This window comes from Mytilus galloprovincialis, chromosome 4, assembly GCF_965363235.1.
Source record: "Mytilus galloprovincialis chromosome 4, xbMytGall1.hap1.1, whole genome shotgun sequence".
In the NCBI taxonomy this organism is placed as follows: domain Eukaryota; kingdom Metazoa; phylum Mollusca; class Bivalvia; order Mytilida; family Mytilidae; genus Mytilus; species Mytilus galloprovincialis.
The window spans coordinates 3065095-3086264 of record NC_134841.1 but is presented as its reverse complement, the minus strand read 5'-3'; the positions used below and the strand labels follow the sequence as shown (position 1 = coordinate 3086264).

The window sequence follows — 21170 nt, the reverse complement described above, 5'->3', positions numbered from 1 at the left end:
TACTACTGACAAACTTATAGATTGAGGGACCTCTGAAGCCAAGTGATCTAAGTAGTTCTACTACTGACAAACTTATAGATTGAGGGACCTCTGAAGCCAAGTGATCTAAGTAGTTCTACTACTGACAAACTTATAGATTGAGGGACCTCTGAAGCCAAGTGATCTAAGTAGTTCTACTACTGACAAACTTATAGATTGAGGGACCTCTGAAGCCAAGTGATCTAAGTAGTTCTACTACTGACAAACTTATAGATTGAGGGACCTCTGAAGCCAAGTGATCTAAGTAGTTCTACTACTGACAAACTTATAGATTGAGGGACCTCTGAAGCCAAGTGATCTAAGTAGTTCTACTACTGACAAACTTCTAGATTGAGGGACCTCTGAAGCCAAGTGATCTAAGTAGTTCTACTACTGACAAACTTATAGATTGAGGGACCTCTGAAGCCAAGTGATCTAAGTAGTTCTACTACTGACAAACTTATAGATTGAGGGACCTCTGAAGCCAAGTGATCTAAGTAGTTCTACTACTGACAAACTTATAGATTGAGGGACCTCGGTGGCCAAGTGATCTAAGTAGTTCTACTACTGACAAACTTATAGATTGAGGGACCTCTGAAGCCAAGTGATCTAAGTAGTTCTACTACTGACAAACTTATAGATTGAGGGACCTCTGAAGTCAAGTGATCTAAGTAGTTCTGACAAACTTATAGATTGAGGGACCTCTGAAGCCAAGTGATCTAAGTATTTCTGACAAACTTATAGATTGAGGGACCTCTGAAGCCAAGTGATCTAAGTAGTTCTACTACTGACAAACTTATAGATTGAGGGACCTCTGAAGTCAAGTGATCTAAGTAGTTCTGACAAACTTATAGATTGAGGGACCTCTGAAGCCAAGTGATCTAAGCAGTTCTACTACTGACAAACTTCTAGATTGAGGGACCTCTGAAGTCAAGTGATCTAAGTAGTTCTGACAAACTTATAGATTGAGGGACCTCTGAAGCCAAGTGATCTAAGTAGTTCTACTACTGACAAACTTATAGATTGAGGGACCTCTGAAGCCAAGTGATCTAAGTAGTTCTACTACTGACAAACTTCTAGATTGAGGGACCTCTGAAGCCAAGTGATCTAAGTAGTTCTACTACTGACAAACTTCTAGATTGAGGGACCTCTGAAGCCAAGTGATCTAAGTAGTTCTACTACTGACAAACTTCGAGATTGAGGGACCTCTGAAGCCAAGTGATCTAAGTAGTTCTACTACTGACAAACTTATAGATTGAGGGACCTCTGAAGCCAAGTGATCTAAGTAGTTCTGACAAACTTATAGATTGAGGGACCTCTGAAGCCAAGTGATCTCAGTAGTTCTGACAAACTTATAGATTGAGGGACCTCTGAAGCCAAGTGATCTAAGTAGTTCTACTACTGACAAACTTATAGATTGAGGGACCTCTGAAGCCAAGTGATCTAAGTAGTTCTACTACTGACAAACTTCGAGATTGAGGGACCTCTGAAGCCAAGTGATCTAAGTAGTTCTACTACTGACAAACTTATAGATTGAGGGACCTCTGAAGCCAAGTGATCTAAGTAGTTCTACTACTGACAAACTTATAGATTGAGGGACCTCTGAAGCCAAGTGATCTAAGTAGTTCTACTTCTGACAAACTTATAGATTGAGGGACCTCGGTGCCAAGTGGTCTAAGTAGTTCTACTACTGACAAACTTATAGATTGAGGGACCTCTGAAGCCAAGTGATCTAAGTAGTTCTACTACTGACAAACTTCTAGATTGAGGGACCTCTGAAGCCAAGTGATCTAAGTAGTTCTACTACTGACAAACTTATAGATTGAGGGACCTCTGAAGCCAAGTGGTCTAAGTAGTTCTACTACTGACAAACTTATAGATTGAGGGACCTCGGTGGCCATGTGATCTAAGTAGTTCTACTACTGACAAACTTCTAGATTGAGGGACCTCTGAAGCCAAGTGATCTAAGTAGTTCTACTACTGACAAACTTCTAGATTGAGGGACCTCTGAAGCCAAGTGATCTAAGTAGTTCTACTACTGACAAACTTATAGATTGAGGGACCTCTGAAGCCAAGTGGTCTAAGTAGTTCTACTACTGACAAACTTATAGATTGAGGGACCTCTGAAGCCAAGTGATCTAAGTAGTTCTGACAAACTTATAGATTGAGGGACCTCTGAAGCCAAGTGATCTAAGTAGTTCTACTACTGACAAACTTATAGATTGAGGGACCTCTGAAGCCAAGTGATCTAAGTAGTTCTACTACTGACAAACTTATAGATTGAGGGACCTCTGAAGCCAAGTGGTCTAAGTAGTTCTACTACTGACAAACTTATAGATTGAGGGACCTCTGAAGCCAAGTGATCTAAGTAGTTCTACTACTGACAAACTTATAGATTGAGGGACCTCTGAAGCCAAGTGATCTAAGTAGTTCTACTACTGACAAACTTATAGATTGAGGGACCTCTGAAGCCAAGTGATCTAAGTAGTTCTACTACTGACAAACTTATAGATTGAGGGACCTCGGTGGCCATGTGGTCTAAGTAGTTCTACTACGGCAAACTTATAGATTGAGGGACCTCGGTGGCCAAGTGATCTAAGTAGTTCTACTACTGACAAACTTCTAGATTGAGGGACCTCTGAAGCCAAGTGATCTAAGTAGTTCTACTACTGTAATCACTAACAAACACTGACATTATCAAATAAAACTTAACTCGTGCAGGTGTACTCGACTCCCATATTAAAATTGACCAGGATTGTCAGTTTTCCTATCCAAGATAGTGGTTTTCTGTAGGCGCTTAGGCTTCCTCCAGCAATAAAAACTAGCCACCACAAAATAGCCCAAAAGAGGCACGTTAATGTGGCGTTAAAACACCAAAAAAATAAAAAAAACAATCAAATAAGAGTGTCTACAGTCAATAATTAAACCCTACCACAACTTTTGATATAGTTGTCAATAACCTCTGGTGAGATACCATATGCTGCTCCTTCCATTGGAGCATGTTTCTTTAGAAAGTTATGTATAGTTCCATCTGTTGCTAATAGTTCTGCTAAAGGTAGGCACTCTTCAATCATCTGAACAAAACCTGTTTAAGAAAAGTATAGAAATATAAAGAGTCTTCTATTTCTTAAATTTGAAAATAAATCAAATTGAAAATATATTCATTCTTAAGACACATTATAGCTGAGTTGAATTTTTTTTCAGGTCATTTTTTAATATATCTGAGTTATAATAAATGACCACAGATATTTTCTTATTGTCGCAGGGGGGTATCATTTTATGAATTGATGTTTCCCTTATTACAAACAAATCCTTCTGAAGCTCACAAATCCCCTCCATTTCTTCCCTCTTTGAATATTGAAGAAAATCTCTATTTGATAACTCCTTAATGAAAATGTAATTTTAGCATGCCTCACACTTTTTTCAAATGGAATACATTGTTTAACCTGTTTCACCCAATGATGTATTAACCGTAACAATGTGTTATCTTTCTTGTTAAAAGAAAGAAAGATCACCAGAGTACTTGTTGCTCCTTGGCCATTATTTTACAGCTTTCAATAACTTATTCAATAAATTTGATTGATACAAGATTAAACAATAAACTCATCATAGATATCAGGATTAAATTTTGCATTTACGCCAGATGCACATTTCATCTACAAAAGACTAATCAGTGACACTCGAATCCAAAAAAGAGAAAAAGGACAAATGAAGTTTGAAGTTGAAGAGCATTGAGGACCAAAATTCCTAAATGTTTTACCAAATACAGCTAAGGTCATCTTTTCCTGAGGTAGAAAAGCCTAAGAATTTCAAAAATGTAAAAGTTTTGTAAACATTTAATTTATAAATATAATCATATCAATGATGATTCATGTCAGCACAGAAGTGCCCACTACTGGGCTGGTGATACCAAGGGGAAATTAGAACTCCACCAGCAGTGGAATCAACCCAGTGATTGTAAATAAACTCATCGTAGATACCAGGATTAAATTTAGTATTACGCAAGACTTGCATTTTGTATACAAAAGACTTATCAGTGACGCTCGAATTCAAAAAAGTTAAAAAGGTCAAATAAGTGTATTACCCAATAAAGGTCATCAAAGTCTCAAATAACTTGATTGCAATTTTTTTTTACTTATAACTAGGAAATACTCACAGGGTAATTGCAGTTACTCAAAGGGGAAGAAGAATTAAAAAATCCTCCAAAACAACTCTTTAATAGCAGGTGCAAAACATTAACATATATGTGCATTCTTCCTGTGAAGTTTAATATATCTGGTTAAAAAAACTGTAGGATTTGTTTATACAAATAATGTGGCATTTTTCTCTGCCCACAAGTCTGTCTGTCTGCACACTAATCCACCCAAAATAACCATTCTATAAGCCAGTTTTGTATAAGAATGCACCTAATGTCATGCTAAGAATATCCCCACTAGTAATTCAATATATCAGAAACTGAAAATATTTGTTTTTATTAAACATGTTGTTAATTTCAAATATAAGCAATCATGGGAGTTGTCCCACAGTTCCAAAAACCATATTTAATGTCTTTATGTTCTGTACAGAGGAACTGGGGAACTAAGGGTCAAAATTTTTAGGACAATCAATCAATAAACAAATTCAAAAAGGATAACACTATGCAGGTGTTTGACAGACCAACAAGACCGTAAAGTTTTCAGCTCATCAATGTCAAGCTGCAAACCTAATATAAAGTTGCTCTGGTAAGTCAGGGGGAAGTATAAGGTTATTTCAATATAGTAAACTCTTCAATAGTGGAGTAAAAATATATAATTGACTTACCATGTTTACTACTTGTTGCTAATACTTTATATGGCGTTAGTTTTAGGTCTAAATTTTCTGTCTGAAGTAACTGAAAATAAATACAAACAGAAAAGTCAGAATATAATTTATAATGTCAGACAAAAAATTACAACTGGCAATCGAGGGAATCTTAAAACAAAATATGAACAGAATCATTTAGAACAAAAAATTTCAGACATTTTACATATAAATGAATTAATTTATCTAAAGTCATACACTAAGTTTGTCAAAGATTTCCTCCAATCATAGCTAGCAGCAACATACCCTAGCTGCAAAAATGTTATGATAAAGACACCTGACAAAAGAAATACTTAGCCTTTTTATTTGTTAAAGAGTTTAAATAAATTATTTAAAACCTTGTTAAATGTAAAAAGTGTCTGGAATGAATAAATAAAATTATCTTATCATTGCATTTCCCATACCTCATATTAAAAGAGCCATTATATTTTTTAATTGATTTTAGAAAAAATTATACGAAATTTAAGTGCAATCCAACAAATTAATATGTAGCTAAGTAAATATTTTGAGTTATTTCCCTTTTAATGGATATCAATTGATATGTTAAATATAGCACAGGGGAATTCCAATTATAATAGACAGCCATTTTCCTAAACTCAGGAAAGTGAAAGAAAAGATTATTTAAAAACAATAATGTAAAAGGTAAATCAGAAAATTGATAACAAAATCTAAACTTCTATATAATTATTATACATCAATATATACTACTAATCATTTAAAAAAATGTATAATATGAATCATGCATGATAAATTTAAAAGTGAAAGTTAGAATGCATCAAACATTATAACACTGAAATAAATAATCAATTAAACTTTTATTATTGATTTGCCAGTGAAACCCAAAAACAAGAGGCTCAATTGAACTTTATCTCATAATTGACATATACTGTTATATGTCATTCCATAATAAATTCAGACATCAATTTAAGAAACTAAAGTAGATTAAACTTTTTTAAAATACTAGTGTGTGTCAAGGTAATTTTAGACTGGACCTTTGTTCCTATACATAATGCATCAGCTGAGAAAACTAGAAGGTATAACCACCTTGACTACCCACAAGGGTCTGGCACAGTCCGGTTACGATTTGTAGTTATGTAGAACAGAAAAATTGACCAAAATCATTCATGCATTTCAAATATGTTTTTATAGATTTGTGTATTCAGAATATTGTATTGAAGTAATATCTATTTTAGAACTATGGACAGAGAAGACCGACGACGTTTCTTTGTTATTGGGTCTGCTATACTAGAAGTTGTTACTCCTGTATTTAGACATAAGCTGGAGAACAATTACACTAACCACGGAGTAGGATGCTTGAGAGATTATCTAAACAGTCAGCCAGTGGTCCATACCCTGTTCCATTTAAGACACAGATACATGACGTGCTGTAAAGACAATGGTAACTGTAGAAGTAATCCAACCCTTCCAATCAACTACTGTCAATGGGACCTGTTGTATACAGAAAACCCAGGACCAGGTCAACATTATTGTTACTGTAAATATACAGCTAAATCTGTCCAACTGGAGGATATCGACATCACCCTGGCAGGCCTTATTCTTCTTAACTGCTGCACTCTGGGACCAGCCGAACAACAAGCAATCAAAATGCTCAGGCAGTACAAGAATGACTACTTAAGCCACAACACAAAATGTGGCATAACAAAACCTGAATATGATGCATTGTGGCCACATCTTACAAACTTTGTCTTACAACTTGATCCAAGCAGACAAGATGATATTGTCAGAATAAAGAATAGACCTATGGATGAATCACTTTGCACCAAATACTTCATTGACCTTTTGGATGTTCACAAGCAGCTGGATCAGGTAATATGATACATTTTATTAATATACATTAGTGTGTCTTTCTTTTCTCTTCGTTGTAATCATTGATTTAATTGTACTCAAATAATTGTAATCATTTTGTAATCATTGTACCAAATTTAACTTGTGATTATTCTGCCTGTAATGGGCGTCTTTAATTGACAATACAATATATTTGATTTGATTTTGATTTGGTAATACAATGATTTTTAGAAATAAAGGATAATATAAAATGGACTTGTTATATCACTTATATTTTTAAGTCATATTGTGGTAATAAAAAGTTCTAAAAACAAGAATGTGTCCAAAGTACACAGATGCCCCACTCGCATAATCATTTTCCATGGTCAATGGACCGTGAAATTGGATAAACAAGAATGTGTCCCAAGTACACGAGTGCCCCATCTGCACTATCATTTTCTATGTTCAGTGGACAATGAAAATGGGATAAAATCTCTAATTTGGCATTAAAATTAGAAGGATCATATCATAGGGAACATGTTTACTAAGTTTCAAGTTGATTGGACTTCAACTTCATCTAAAAGTACCTCGACCAAAAACTTTAACCTGAAGTGGGACGAACGGACGGACGGACAGATGGACGAACGGACAGAAGGACGCACAGACCAGAAAAAATAATGACCATAAATGGGGCATAAAAATCTTATTTGGCTGTAAAATTAGAAAGATCATATCATAAGGAACATATGTATCAAGTATCAAGTGGATTGGACTTCAGCTTCATCAAAAACTACCTTGACCAAAAACTTTAACCTGAAACTCGCATTTTTATTTTCTTTCTTCAGTGGACCGTGAAATTGGGGTCAAAACTGTAGTTTGGCTTTAAAATTAGAAAGAGAATATTATAAGGAACATGTGTACCAAGTTTCAAGTTGATTGGACTTCAGCTTCATTAAAAACTACTTTGACCAAAAACTTAAACCTGAAGCGGGACGAACGAACGAATGGACAAACGGACAAACGGATGGAGGAATGGACGCACAGTCCAGAAAACATAAACCTGAAATTTGCTCCATCATTTTCTATGTTCAGTGGACCGTGAAATTGGGGTCAAAAGTCCAGTTTGGCTTTAAAATTAAATAGATCATATTATAAGGAACATGTGTACCAAGTTTCAAGTTGATTGGACTTAAGCTTCAATAAAAACTACCTTGACCAAAAACTTTAACCTGAAACTTGCACTATCATTTTCTATGTTCAGTGGGCCGTGAAATTGGGGTCAAAAGTCTAATAAGGCTTTAAAATTAGAAAGATTATATCATAAGGAACATGTGTACTAAGTTTCAAGTTGATTGGACTTCAGCTTCATCAAAAAATAAATAAATTTAGTGTATTTACTGTCTTCTGATTGGTTAAAAGAATTAGCTTTATTTTTAATGTTATCAATTTTTATGGCGACACACCCACTCTAACATTGTGTATTCATACGCAAACATCTGTGTACGTTGTTATTCGTATTAATATATATCTTTGAGCCTTATTTTTGATAGAAATTTATTTATAATGAATGGCAATAATTTATTTTTAATTTATTGAACCATAAAATAATTTTTTGACTCTTCACATTTAACATAATCCGCTTTGCGGATTATTCAATGTAAAGAGTCAAACATTAATTTTATGGTTCAATAAATTCAAAATAAATAACAGCCATTCATTAACTACCTTGACCAAAAACTTTAACCTGAAGTGAGACGAACAGACGGATGGACGAATGGTTCGACGAACCAACAGACGGATGCACAGACCAGAAAACATATCGTAGGTGGGGCATAAAAATATAAAGTTTATAATCTATGATGCCGGATGTTTTGTCTATATCATGGTTGGCTGTTGAATTGAAAAGTTGGAATTCAAATCAATTTGAGGTTTGAAGAACATTGAGGGGCAGTTAATAAGACTGGACATGACACCAAATTTGACCAACTATTTTCTGTAGCAAGTCAAAATATGACATTTGTTTAACATTAACTTTGTTCTGTTGGTTGTTTGAGTCTACATTTTTTAATTTGCCTTCTATTTTATGTTATACTTTTTCAATGTTTTATTTTTATTTATACAGCAACTTCAAAAAATGCATATGGTATATATAATTGATAATCAACATTCTAATCAATCATGACTTTTTTAAATAGAAGTTATGCATTTGAACAATTCAAAAATTTGTATAGTGAGTTCAAAACATCAAGGTTAATCTGTATAAATAAGAAAATAAGACTTATAACAATGGATATGGACTTCAAAAAGAGATATAAAATATGTTGATAAAACATCTGAACAGCTACACATTTATCTGATATTCTTTAATTGGTTAACAGTTGGGTAACCATAAATGTAGCACTGAGTCATTACTTACTTCTTTTTCATAATAAAATGTCTTATAAAAATATGTTTTATTAGATTGCAATAACAGTTCAAGAGCTGAATTCTACATTTCAAACATTAAGCACAACAGTCCATGGACTTAATACGTCATTACAAGGAATAGGATGGAATATACATGGATCATTCCAGGGAGTAAACACAACTTTACAAGGAATACAGACAACAATGGATGTAAGTTTTTATGTTACAAGATGGCTTTACTATCAGGTAAAATCAACTAACAACTGATATAGTTCTATAACAAATTTGTATTAATTTTTTTTTTAATTTCAAAGAAACAATGTAAACCAAGTATAAACCCAGGTACTTTTATTTCGCCTTTAGCCCCTTCGAGTCCAAGTTGCCATGATTTAATTTCAAGATTTTCCAATGTTTTTGATGCAATTAGACATGGCAAGATCCAAGTTTTAAATTTTTACAAGGATTTATATTCGTGTTATTTTTCTTCTTACGAAAGTAAATAGTATATCTCAATCATTTGTCAAATGATAAATCCAGAAAGAAGGCTTCTGACTCATGAAGTTCATAACATTTTTCTTTTTTAAAATCTACACTTTATGTCATTTTCAAGTGATTTGAAGCAACAATTATAGAGACAACATGCCCATATCAAGTTCAATAAATGTTAGTTTATCAACATAAACAGCACCTAAAAAAATGTTTACAAGGTTCTTGTTTGTGCTTGATATTTCTGCTTAGAAATTTATTTGACACCTAGCTATATAGGCTATTTACATGTTCATTGACAAAGAAACCCCCCAAAGATACAAGGCATGTTTTGAAATGAAAAGACACATAAGAAAAAAAAGTTGCACTAAGAGGAATAATGTAGAAGGCATTTTATCAGAAGCAAATAAAATGGCTCCATAGAACAATCTGCATGATATACCTTTAGGTAAATAAGTATGGTGTTAATTACGACTGTTAAAAGTCTTGAATGACTAACCAAAAATTTTAAAAATCAAAAGAGTCCATTTATCAATATTTACCAAACCCAATTGAAGAATAAAGAATGTCATGTGGCCCCTTTTTATTCAATAAGATAAGCTTATTCTTATTCTTCATCATGCTCATTATCTACAAAATTCTGCTGTGTAGTTTCAGAGGAGTTGTGATTACAGACTTTTGCAGTAGTATATTTATGCCAAATTTCTATGTTCAAAGAGGCATAACTGAGGGAGGGCAGGACCTTTTTTCAGGACATCTGGATCGGTGTTTTTAAGCTCAGGTTTTCGGAATTGACCCTTTCGGGATCAGTGATTTCTTTTTTCGTATTTCGGGATGTCAGAATTTAATTTTTTTTAAATTCAGGGCCTCTGGATTTCGAGATCAAGACCCCTACAACCCCCACTCATAATTCCTACAAAAAAAATGAATCATAATTTCCTTTGAAATTGCACATCCCCATTGTCTTGATTGTATGTCCTTATTATCTACATATCTTCACAATTTTCATGAAATTTTGTTGTAAGGTTTCAGGAGTTTTGATGACAAGAACAGGACTGATGGACTGTAGTATATATATTAAGGCCAATAAGTTTAAAGAGGCATAACTCTGAGAAAAAAATTGAATCATAAATTCCTTTCGATATGCACATCTACACAGTATGTCTACAAAGTTTCATGAAATTTTGTTGTGTGGTTTCAGAAGAGATGATATGACAGGACTGATGGACTGACAGACAGACGGACGAGTCAAAAATATTACCCCATACGCAATAAATTGCATGGGTATAACAAGTGTTAAGTGTGTATGAATTTGATACAGCAATTTCAGAAATATATAAAGTTTTCAGTAAATAAAAATAAATCTAAACAAAAATAGTTATGGTAGAACTAGCAATGTGAGTCTCTGAATTTATCATTTTTATAAGAAAAAACTCACATTTCAAATTGTTTTTGAAGACATCCTTCTACAAGTAGATGCTTTTCAATTTTTTTTTATCTTAACAAATAGTAAGTTTTTAAAAACATTGGTATATCAGTTTTTGTGAAAATCCTATTATAAGAAGACATTTCTCAAAATTTGTGATCTTTTTGTAAAAAACAATAGTTTTTCTCCCCAAATGTATGAGCTGAATTTTATCAAAATATAAAGGTATTACCGTATAGCAGGTTATTTTCGTGGGGTGAATTTTTTGGCTTATTTTTGCAGATAGAACAAAATCGCCAAAATAAAATCCGCCATTTTAAAAGTGTACATGCAAAGGTATTGATGAAAGTTTTGAATCTGCCAAAATAATAACCGCCAAAATATTTCATATACCTTATTAAAGGTAAATCACGAAAATAACCCGCTATATGGTATGTTGATAGTTCTAAATATAAAGCCTTATTACAACTGTCATATAAACTTTACATTAACCATGAAAACTTAACATTCACCATGAAAACTTAACATTCACCAAAGAACCGAAAATGAGGTCAAGGTCAGATGAAACATGCCAGACAGACATGTACAGCTAACAATTCTTCCATACAACAAATATAGTTGACCTATTGCTTATAGTTTAAGAAAAACAGACCAAAACTCAAAAACTTAACACTGAGCAATGGACAATGAAAATGAGGTCATGGTCAAATAAAACCTGTGCGACTGACATATAGATCATAAAATATTTCCATACACCAAGTGTAGTTGACCTATTGCATATAGTATCAGGAAAAAAGACCAAAACTCAAAAACTGAACTTTAACCCTTGAACCATGAAAATGAGGTCAATATCAGATGACACCTGCAAGTTAGACATGTACACCTTACCATCATTACATACACCAAATATAGTAGACAGATTGCAGTATATGAGAAACAGACCAAAACACAAAATATTTATTATAACCACTGAACCATGAAAATAAACTCATCAAAGATACCAGGATTAAAATTTTATATTTTGCCAGACGCACGTTTCATCTAAATAAGACTCATCAGTGATGCTCGAATCAAAAAATGTTTAAAAGGCCAAATAAAGTACTAAGTTGAAGAGCATTGAGGACCAAAAATTCCTTAAAGTTTTACCAAATACAGCTAACAATGGCTAAGTTAATACCAAATATAGTTATCCTATTACCTATAATAAGAGAGAATTTAACATTACAAAAAATCTTAACTTTTTTTTCAAGTAGTCACGGAACCATGAAAATGAGGTCAAGGACATTGGACATGTGACTGACAGAAATTTCGTAACATGAATCATCTGTATACAAAGTATGATGCATTCAAGTCTTCGGCCTTCTAAAATATAAAGCTTTTAAGAAGTTAGCTAACGCCACTGCTGCTGCTGTAGAATCACTATCCCTATGTAGAGCTGCAAAAGTGGCAGACTCAAAGAAAATGAATGATTTGCAGGTCTACATATTATACATTACAACTGTTCAAAATGTCATTGGCCTCCTACCCATTCACAGGAAGTCATTTTTAATGGACAGACAGACAGCCAAAATGAAAACTATAGAAAGCGGGTGATGGTAGAACTTAATTACATCAACAATATTCCAAGTTTAAGTGTGTGACAAACATGCATTTAATATTACTTGATAATATCAGTATAAAATCACATGCATAAGAAATAAATAGTTTAATTGCCTCTAATTTCAATGCAACTTAAGACTTATAAATTTGTTTTATTTTCAGAAATTACTCTACTATGCTGAAAAAGGTGTAACTTGTACATGTCAAAGGGAAAATCCTGATATCCAAAGTAAGGGGTGTCACACATATTATTCTAGATGTTTATATAATAGTTAACAAATACCAATGTATTTTTAATAAAAAGAAATCCCAAAATGTAAAATGTCTACCATTTTTTAAGAGCTAAGTATTTAAAAAGTAACTAGCATGATTTATAAATCAGTAATTAGTATATCAATATTAAGTAATTTAATGTTTAATTACAAATATCAATAATGTATAGAAACCATGTTTATTTCAAAATAAGAAGTGTTTAAAGTACATCTACAATATATTACTAGAACCATACAAATTTTATAGTACAAATTTGGTTTATACTTAATATGGAATTCAATCATACAAATTACATGTATGTTGGTGTATAATAAATTATTTAATTATTTAATTGATCTCCAAGTGTGAATTATAATGGTTAAAGTTTGATCAATTCATTTTATTTAAATTTGTTTTAAAATTACAAATATTGTGAAATACCATATGTATATCCTTACTAATTTATGAACTTCCCTGCCTAAATTGTTTCTTAAATTTTCATTTATTTTCTATCTATAGGACAGCAAAGGAAGTCCTACAAACTAGGACAAGATATCTTCTATCAGATTCATCAATTTACTACAGTATCTTGCAGTACAGTCTTTCCATATGACAAAGCTGTGATGACAAATGATGGACATGTGGCCTATATACAATGGGGGAACTGTTCTATAGAGATTTATAATACAGATGGTTCACATGTTGGTACAATACAACTACAGAGTATACAATGGGATATAACTGTAGTCAACAACTCTACAGTAGCTGTTACACTGCATGACTGTGACAGAATAGACATATGGAACATAAATAATAGACAGAAAGTGAAATCAATACAATTATCTTCACAATGCTATGGCATCACAACTATAAACAACAAGTTTGTAGTAAGCTGTAAGGGAAGATTGATGATCATAGATCATCAGACAGAGAAGGTGGAGAAGACCATTGATACTGTTGGTTGGGATCCTGTCACACTGTGTGGTTCTGGTGATAGTGTATTTTACACAAATGAAAGTCATTTCGTGTACCATTACAGTCACTCTAATAACAAGATTACCAAAGTGAAGTTATCATCACAGCCCTTTGATGTGACCACACTACAAGATGGCAGTGTGTATGTGATATGTGAAGATGGATCAGTACAACATGTGTCATCTGATGGAAAGAAGTATAAACAGGTTACTACAAAGGGACTGATATGGTTAGGGAGTGTTACGGGAATAAGTTATAATCCTGTACAAAGGAAACTGATCATTACTAATAAAGACTCAATAAAAGTGTTTAATGAATGCTGATACTAGGATTAAAAATTAAATAACAATTTTTCATTAGTTTCATCCCAATGAACTATTTACTGCAAGGTATTATAGTAAATGTGAAAGAGCTTGTGAGAGAATAAATATAAACTATACACTATTTATATTTTATCTTAACTGGTATCTGAGTTAGAATACCAGTAAGAAAGTTAAAATAATAATGACAAAGCCATTGAGAAAACATGTATCTTTTTTTCTTTTTTTTTAGTTTCCTCATTACAGTTACCTGTATAAGCCCTTTCTAAGTCACTATACATTTTACTGTTAAATAACATTGAGTCACTTAAATATCATAGTAAATTGTAATACAGGGCGTAACACTGTTTGAACAGGGGGAGTAGAACAAGAGCAAAGAAAGTATATCTGATTAAATTAATAAAAGGCAAGATATATAAGTTCAATAGCTTATAGTCTTTTGTTGAGCATAGGCTATAAGATTCATGATTTTGATAAAATTGCCCAAAATGTACAAGATTGCATAATTTTACATTCATGATGTTTTCAAGTCTGCTGGATTTTTATCCTTATGTATGAAGCTTTTATTTAACAAAATAAGAAAGTTTTTTTTCTGATTAACAGTTTGATGCACCTTCTGTAAAGCCCTTTGAGTCTGCAGAATATCTTCCAAATTGTATAATATGGCCGTCTTTTAATTCTAATATATATACAGGGGTCAAAATTAACTTATAAAGGCCAGTAGCCAGCTTGGCTACTAGACTTGAAAATCAGTTAGCCCAGACAAAAAGTCAGTAGCCCACATAATTTTACTATCACTGTTGAATCCTGCAAAGCAGGCTGCATTTCCTAGGGGGGTTTGGGGGCATGCCCCCCCCTTGAAAATTTTGAAATTTTAGACTCAAAATCCTGCATTCTGAGACAACCTGGAGGTGATTTAGATGCCTGGGAAAATGTTTTTTTTTTCTTATTTCTGTTGTTGACTTCAATCAAATTTCATTAAAAAATCAAAGAGCAGATTGCTCTGAGGGATACGATTGCCGTTGTTTCATTGACACTTGTATACATGTAGCTGGATAATATTATTTTCAAAACTAATTCAACTGCACATTTAAAATAGTTACAAAATAGCCAATCACGGATAAAAGTGTATGAACAATGTTATCAGGCCTATGTTTTATTTTTGTACTATCAATTCCAAGTTTTCTTTCCACAGCAGTCACTGAGCCTCAGACTGAGACAAGGTATTTTACTTCGTATCTTATCACCTATTTTCCTACGTTAATTCTAGGAGGAACCCATTCCTAACTCTTTAAATATTTAATTTCCTTTGGGTCAGTGATCATGACTCCTTTCCGTACACATTTATCGGTTTAAAATGCGATCGTTTTTAATATAATACGACGTTTATTGACAGAACGAGCTAATAGTCGACGTGTTGTTTTGATTCAGAATTCAGGGAAGTTACTTCCGGAAGGGAGACAACTCGAAACGATAATACGGAAGACTCCATTTCGCCTGAAGGGGTGTTCTACGATGAGGATTACATTTATTTTAATTTAAATGATGCATATGATTTAAAATTATGCAACAACAATAACCTTCAATAACAGACATACATAGAAAAGATCCCATGAGTTATAAATTAATTAATTGAGTGGAGAATCCAGAGCAACCATTCAATCTAAAACCCCTTTTAGTTAAGAAAACTATACGCATGCGCATAATTTCCAAAACAAACCCTGGAGCAAGAACATATATTAAATGTTTATTAAACGACCTAGATGGTTCTCTATTTCTTTATGGAAGTACAATCTCAAATATCAGTTTCATAACGGTAACATATAAGAACCAGGTGCTCCGCAGGGCGCAGCTTTATACGACCGCAGAGGTCGAACCCTGAACAGTTGGGGCAAGTATGGACAAAACATTCAAGCGTGATACAGCTCTGAATTTGGATTGTGATCAAATTTTTGACATTACATGGGTTTTTTTTACACAAAACAAATGTCAAGATTTTACAAATCAATTAAAGATTTCTTCTTCAAACTTTTTAAATCTAAAATTAAATAGTTGACACAGCATAGGTTTCTGACACAGAATGAATGTGGTCTAATGAACTTAAAAGTTTTTTTTTGCCTTTGAGCAATTCACTATGCTGTTGAATATTAATCCTCTCAAAAAAATGTTTGAAGAAATTTTCTTTTTATTTATGAAATCTGAAATGAGAAAAATTTAAACCCCCCCCCTTTTTTCACATCCCCGTTTCCCTTTCTCCAAAACTGATATCAATTCAAATTTCTAATGGAGTTTGCAACAATAACTACTCTTTTAAATACATCATAAAATATTAAAATGTAAAATAAAGTGCTTGTTATCACTGAATGGTAAAGATTGGTTGGTAGTAAAAGTGAATATACATTGTTTATTGTATAAAACAATAAAAAAAACTTCATCAGCAACATTTTATATTGGCAAATTTCCAATGAAGTTATTTACATAAAGTTATTGGCAAATAAAAATAGAAAATGACATCATAGTCATGTCTGGCAAATTTCCAACATATATTATCAACTACTATTCTATACAAAGAAAGATAACTCCAATTGAAAATTAATTGCTATTGCACAATAATATTGTGCAATTAGATATTTCTTGCTATTGTGCAATACTGTGCAATTGAAAATTTCTTGCTATTGCACAATACTTGATATGGAATCCTGATTTGGACCAACTTGAAAACTGGGCCCATAATCCAAAATCAAAGTACATATTTAGATAAAGCATATCAAATAAGCCCAAGAATTTAATTTTTGTTAAAATCAAACTTAGTTTAATTTTGGACCCTTTGGACCTTAATGTAGACCAATTTGAAAACTGGACCAAAAATTAAGAATCTACATACACAGTTAGATTTGGCATATCAAAGAACTCATTTATTCAATTTTTGATGAAATCAAACAAAGTTTAATTTTGGACCCCCATTTGGACCAACTTGAAAACTAGGCCAATAATTAAAAATCTAAGTACATTTTTAAATTCAGCATATCAAAGAACCCCAAGGATTCAATTTTTGTTAAAATCAAACTAAGTTTAATTTTGGACCCTTTGGACCTTAATGTAGACCAATTTGAAAACGGGACCAAAAATTAAGAATCTACATACATAGTTAGATTCGGCATATCAAAGAACCCCAATTATTCAATTTTTGATGAAATCACACAAAGTTCAATTTTGGACCCTTTGGGCCCCTTATTCCTAAACTGTTAGGACCAAAACTCCCAAAATCAAACCCAACCTTCCTTTTATGGTCATAAACCTTGTATTTAAATTTCATAGATTTCTATTTACTTATACTAAAGTTATGGTGCAAAAACCAAAAATAATGCTTATTTGGGCCCCTTTTTGGCCCCTAATTCATAAACTGTTGTGACCTCAACTCCAAAAATCAATCCCAACCTTCCTTTTGTGGTCATAAACCTTGTGTTAAAATTTCATTGATTTCTATTTACTTATACTAAAGTTATTGTGCGAAAACCAAGAATAATGCTTATTTGGGCCCTTTTTTGGCCCTTAATTCCTAAACTGTTGGAACCAAAACTCCCAAAATCAATCCCAACCTTCCTTTTGTGGTCATAAACCTTGTGTCAAAATTTCATAGATTTCTATTCACTCAAACTAAAGTTATAGTGCGAAAACCAAGAAAATGCATATTTGGGCCCTTTTTGGCCCCTAATTCCTAAAATGTTGGGACCAAAACTCCCAAAATCAATCCCAACCTTCCTTTTGTGGTCATAAACCTTGTGTTAAAATTTCATTGATTTCTATTCACTTTTACTAAAGTTAGAGTGCGAAAACTAAAAGTATTGGGACGACGACGATGACGCCAACATGATAGCAATATACGACGAAAAATTTTTCAAATTTTGCGGTCGTATAAAAACTCCACTTCAGTTCTTAAATGACAGAAATAGACTTGTTGGAATTCAGAGAACTCTAGTATTTCATCAAAACTGGGAATTCCCTCTGACGTGTTTCTAAATTTATAAAATTACTAAATATAAATACTGCTTAATTCTGATTTTCCGTGTTGTTTAAAACACGCATATAAGTCAAAGGAAGAATTATCAAACATGAAGATTATGAAAAGAACATTATAGGAAAGTTGTTTAAGTTCAATCCCTTTGTTTGTTTTTACCTTTTAAAGCAAGACAATCATAAGAATCTGAGATGTTCCTTAATGTTTAGAATAAAACGATTGACGTGAGGGCAATGCTCTGAGCCACCGTTAAGTCTACAGATTGCTTGAAAGCAATCGTACCCCAAAAAAATCATTTGCAAAATGGGAATCTTCATGCCCAGTGTACTAGATTTTTTTACATATTTTTTTAAAGACAACTAAAGAATTCTCTGTTCTGGAATACATGTAGATGATAGATGAAATATTTCATTTTATTTCTATAATAATCTAATTTATTAAATATCTTGATCGATTCATTTTGCGTATTAAACTACGTACTTTGTAAACAAATGACCCTCCTTTTTTCTCAAGACTATTTCACGTATATCAAAAGTGTTGTCATGAACTTGATATTTTCTCTGATTTTCTTTTTTTTTGTAAACTGTAGACGACCAATCAGTGACCTGAATTAACATGAACTATATTTAGTCAAAGGTAACCACTGATTTGACATCCTTGTTTATCGCGACCGCGACTTTGATGCTATACATTTTAAAAAGATTTTTCTTTTTGAATTTAAATTTTTGTCCGTGAAGTAGCCAGTACTTGGAGTCATGGTAAATGGAGGATTTCAGTCAGTCAAGTACTTGTTTTCAAATCGCCACCTGGTCTACCACAACTGAGTAAAAAGATCGCTCAGGTCAATTTCTGGTCGCCATTGGCGACTGGGTGACCGTTAATTTTTTCCCTGATATATATATACTTGTGATATTAACTAAAGTTATAGATACTTGTAGCCAATATTAAGCTTAAACATCAGTCATTGTTACAAGGTTCATCTGGCACATAACAACATAAAATCAGTAAGGTACTATTTTTAAATCCCTACAAAAGTTCAACTATCTAGGTATCACTGACCTTATCCATCAGAGTTATAATCTGTAGTATAAGTTGATCCTGACGTAAATCATCACCATGTTTAAACATCGTCACGTATTCACTTCCTGTACTTGTTTTAAAAGTCAGTCTACATGGCATCAAAGCGCTCTGTAAAATATTGTTTATAGTTGTACAAGAAATTACACATTAATCCCAATCTCTGTATATGTAACACTTATATATTTTGTAATTGGGTCTTAAGGACATATAATGCAGTTTAAACCCATGATGGTTTTATTACAAACATTTGCATACAAGCTGTTTTTCCCCTAAGCAATTCTAATATGTAATAAAAAATATACCTTCAAAATTTCTGTTTTTGGGATATTTCTATCGTTTGGATAGATAAACCTTACTTTTTTATTTCAACAGATAACCAGGTGCTCCACAGGGCACAGCTTTATACGACCGCAGAGGTCGAACCCTGTACAGTTGGGGCAAGTATGGACACAACATTCAAGCTTGATACAGCTCTGAATTTGGATTGTGATCAAATTCTTGACATTATATGAGTTTCTGACACAAAACAAATGTCAAGATCTTACAAATCTATTATGCAATATTGTGCAATCAAATATTTCTTCTTCAAACTTTTCAAAAATTTGAGAAACTTGGGAAAAAAAATTGAAAACTTCTACCACACCCTTTTTTTTTGCAATAGGTCCAAAATCTGACTTTTCTTTATACATTATTTACAAGTAGTGTGAGGCACAGTGTGGGAACGCAACTGTACGGTTTTTTACTAATTTGGTCATTCGGGAGACTGTCAAGCGGTGCTCCGACATTTGCAAAATAACAAGTTGCTTGATGGAAACTTTGATGAACTCTTATGTTGCTATATAACGTTTTTGCTTCAAGTTTTGATAGCTAAAACATTCTTTATGTAAATATGAACCAATAAAGTAATAAGAAAGATATATGAATCCAAACGTTTTCCTTAGAATGGTAGAGCTCCGTGTAAAACGATCAAAAATGTCACACAACAGCGATCAAAAATGTCAAATAAACATCGAAAAATCAATGTTTGCTACCTGAATTTTCACATGTACCTTTTCTGATATATAGTCTTACCTGTCTGAAAGTTTCAAAGCCATTGTCCCAGTAGAAATCTAAATATATTCATTTTCTCCATGTCGGATATTTTTATTGACTGTACAATCGCTTGCAAGTTTACTGTAATATCACTCGGAGCCTTCCTGTACAATCACTTGGAGCTTTTCTTTTCATCGTTTGGCCAACTAGACTACTCCGAAAGGAGGGTAACCTACTTTACCTTGTTATGACTTCACGGTCCAGCTAGCAAGCAAGCTAGTCAAAAGGAATTACTTTTTCCTACACACTTATTGCATTTTGCTGTTGTAGTTTCTAGTGGCATATGACTAATTATAACTCTTAAGTAGATAATGCTTACTACTATCTCTGCCACATTCATGATCAGTTTATGTTTTCCATGATACTTTTGTCATATAAATATTTATTAAAACTACTGCAATCCAATACAATATATGTCTGGCATGATGTTTCTCTCCTTTTTCTGTTACGATTTAATAACAGTTACTTATTTGGTATTGTTATCATTTTTTTAAACCTAAATTACACACTCAAAAATGTTATTGATGTTTGAAGCTTTTATTTGAATGAATGCAGCCTGCATTAGCGGATACGGTATGCGGGGAGAAGGAGTTTTGGTGGTTGAAGCCCCATTTTTTCCGATTTTTTTTTTAATTTTGTGGACGTTTCAGGGTGTTCCGTGGTTTGGATCCCCCTTTTGCACCACTTGGTCTGATATCGTCAATGATAGCTATATAGTATGATTATCCGATCATTCATCTGTTTTTTTTTGTATTTTGGTCTTGTGCTGTGCTAGTTTTGGGGAGAAAAGAGCGCATACAGACATTTTTAACCCTGCCAAATTCTTTATGTACCTGTTTCAAGTCAAGAGCTCGTAGTTCAGTGGTTGTCGTTG

The 21170-nt window shown here is 33.0% G+C and overlaps 2 protein-coding genes across 3 annotated transcripts in view; one reads left to right on the top strand and one right to left on the bottom strand.

The window, feature by feature from the left end:
* Nucleotides 1-21170, bottom strand: part of LOC143071143 (phosphatidylinositol 3-kinase catalytic subunit type 3-like) — an 84171-nt gene that overhangs the window by 50918 nt on the left and 12083 nt on the right. Inside the window, exons 4-6 of one of the 2 annotated variants that reach the window (XM_076245278.1) lie at nt 19184-19312; nt 4819-4888; nt 2951-3103 (exon numbers count right to left, since the gene is read on the bottom strand). In XM_076245278.1, coding sequence (XP_076101393.1) covers nt 2951-3103; nt 4819-4888; nt 19184-19312 — 352 coding nt within the window. The remainder of the gene's footprint in view (nt 1-2950; nt 3104-4818; nt 4889-19183; nt 19313-21170) is intronic. The other variant, XM_076245279.1, reaches the window with a different exon arrangement.
* LOC143071141 (uncharacterized) lies at nt 5415-14225 on the top strand. Its single transcript, XM_076245275.1, has 5 exons — nt 5415-5499; nt 6051-6684; nt 9103-9258; nt 12722-12788; nt 13331-14225. Exons 2-5 carry the CDS (start codon nt 6055-6057, stop codon nt 14107-14109), a joined length of 1632 nt encoding a protein of 543 aa, XP_076101390.1. The 5' UTR covers nt 5415-5499; nt 6051-6054; the 3' UTR covers nt 14110-14225.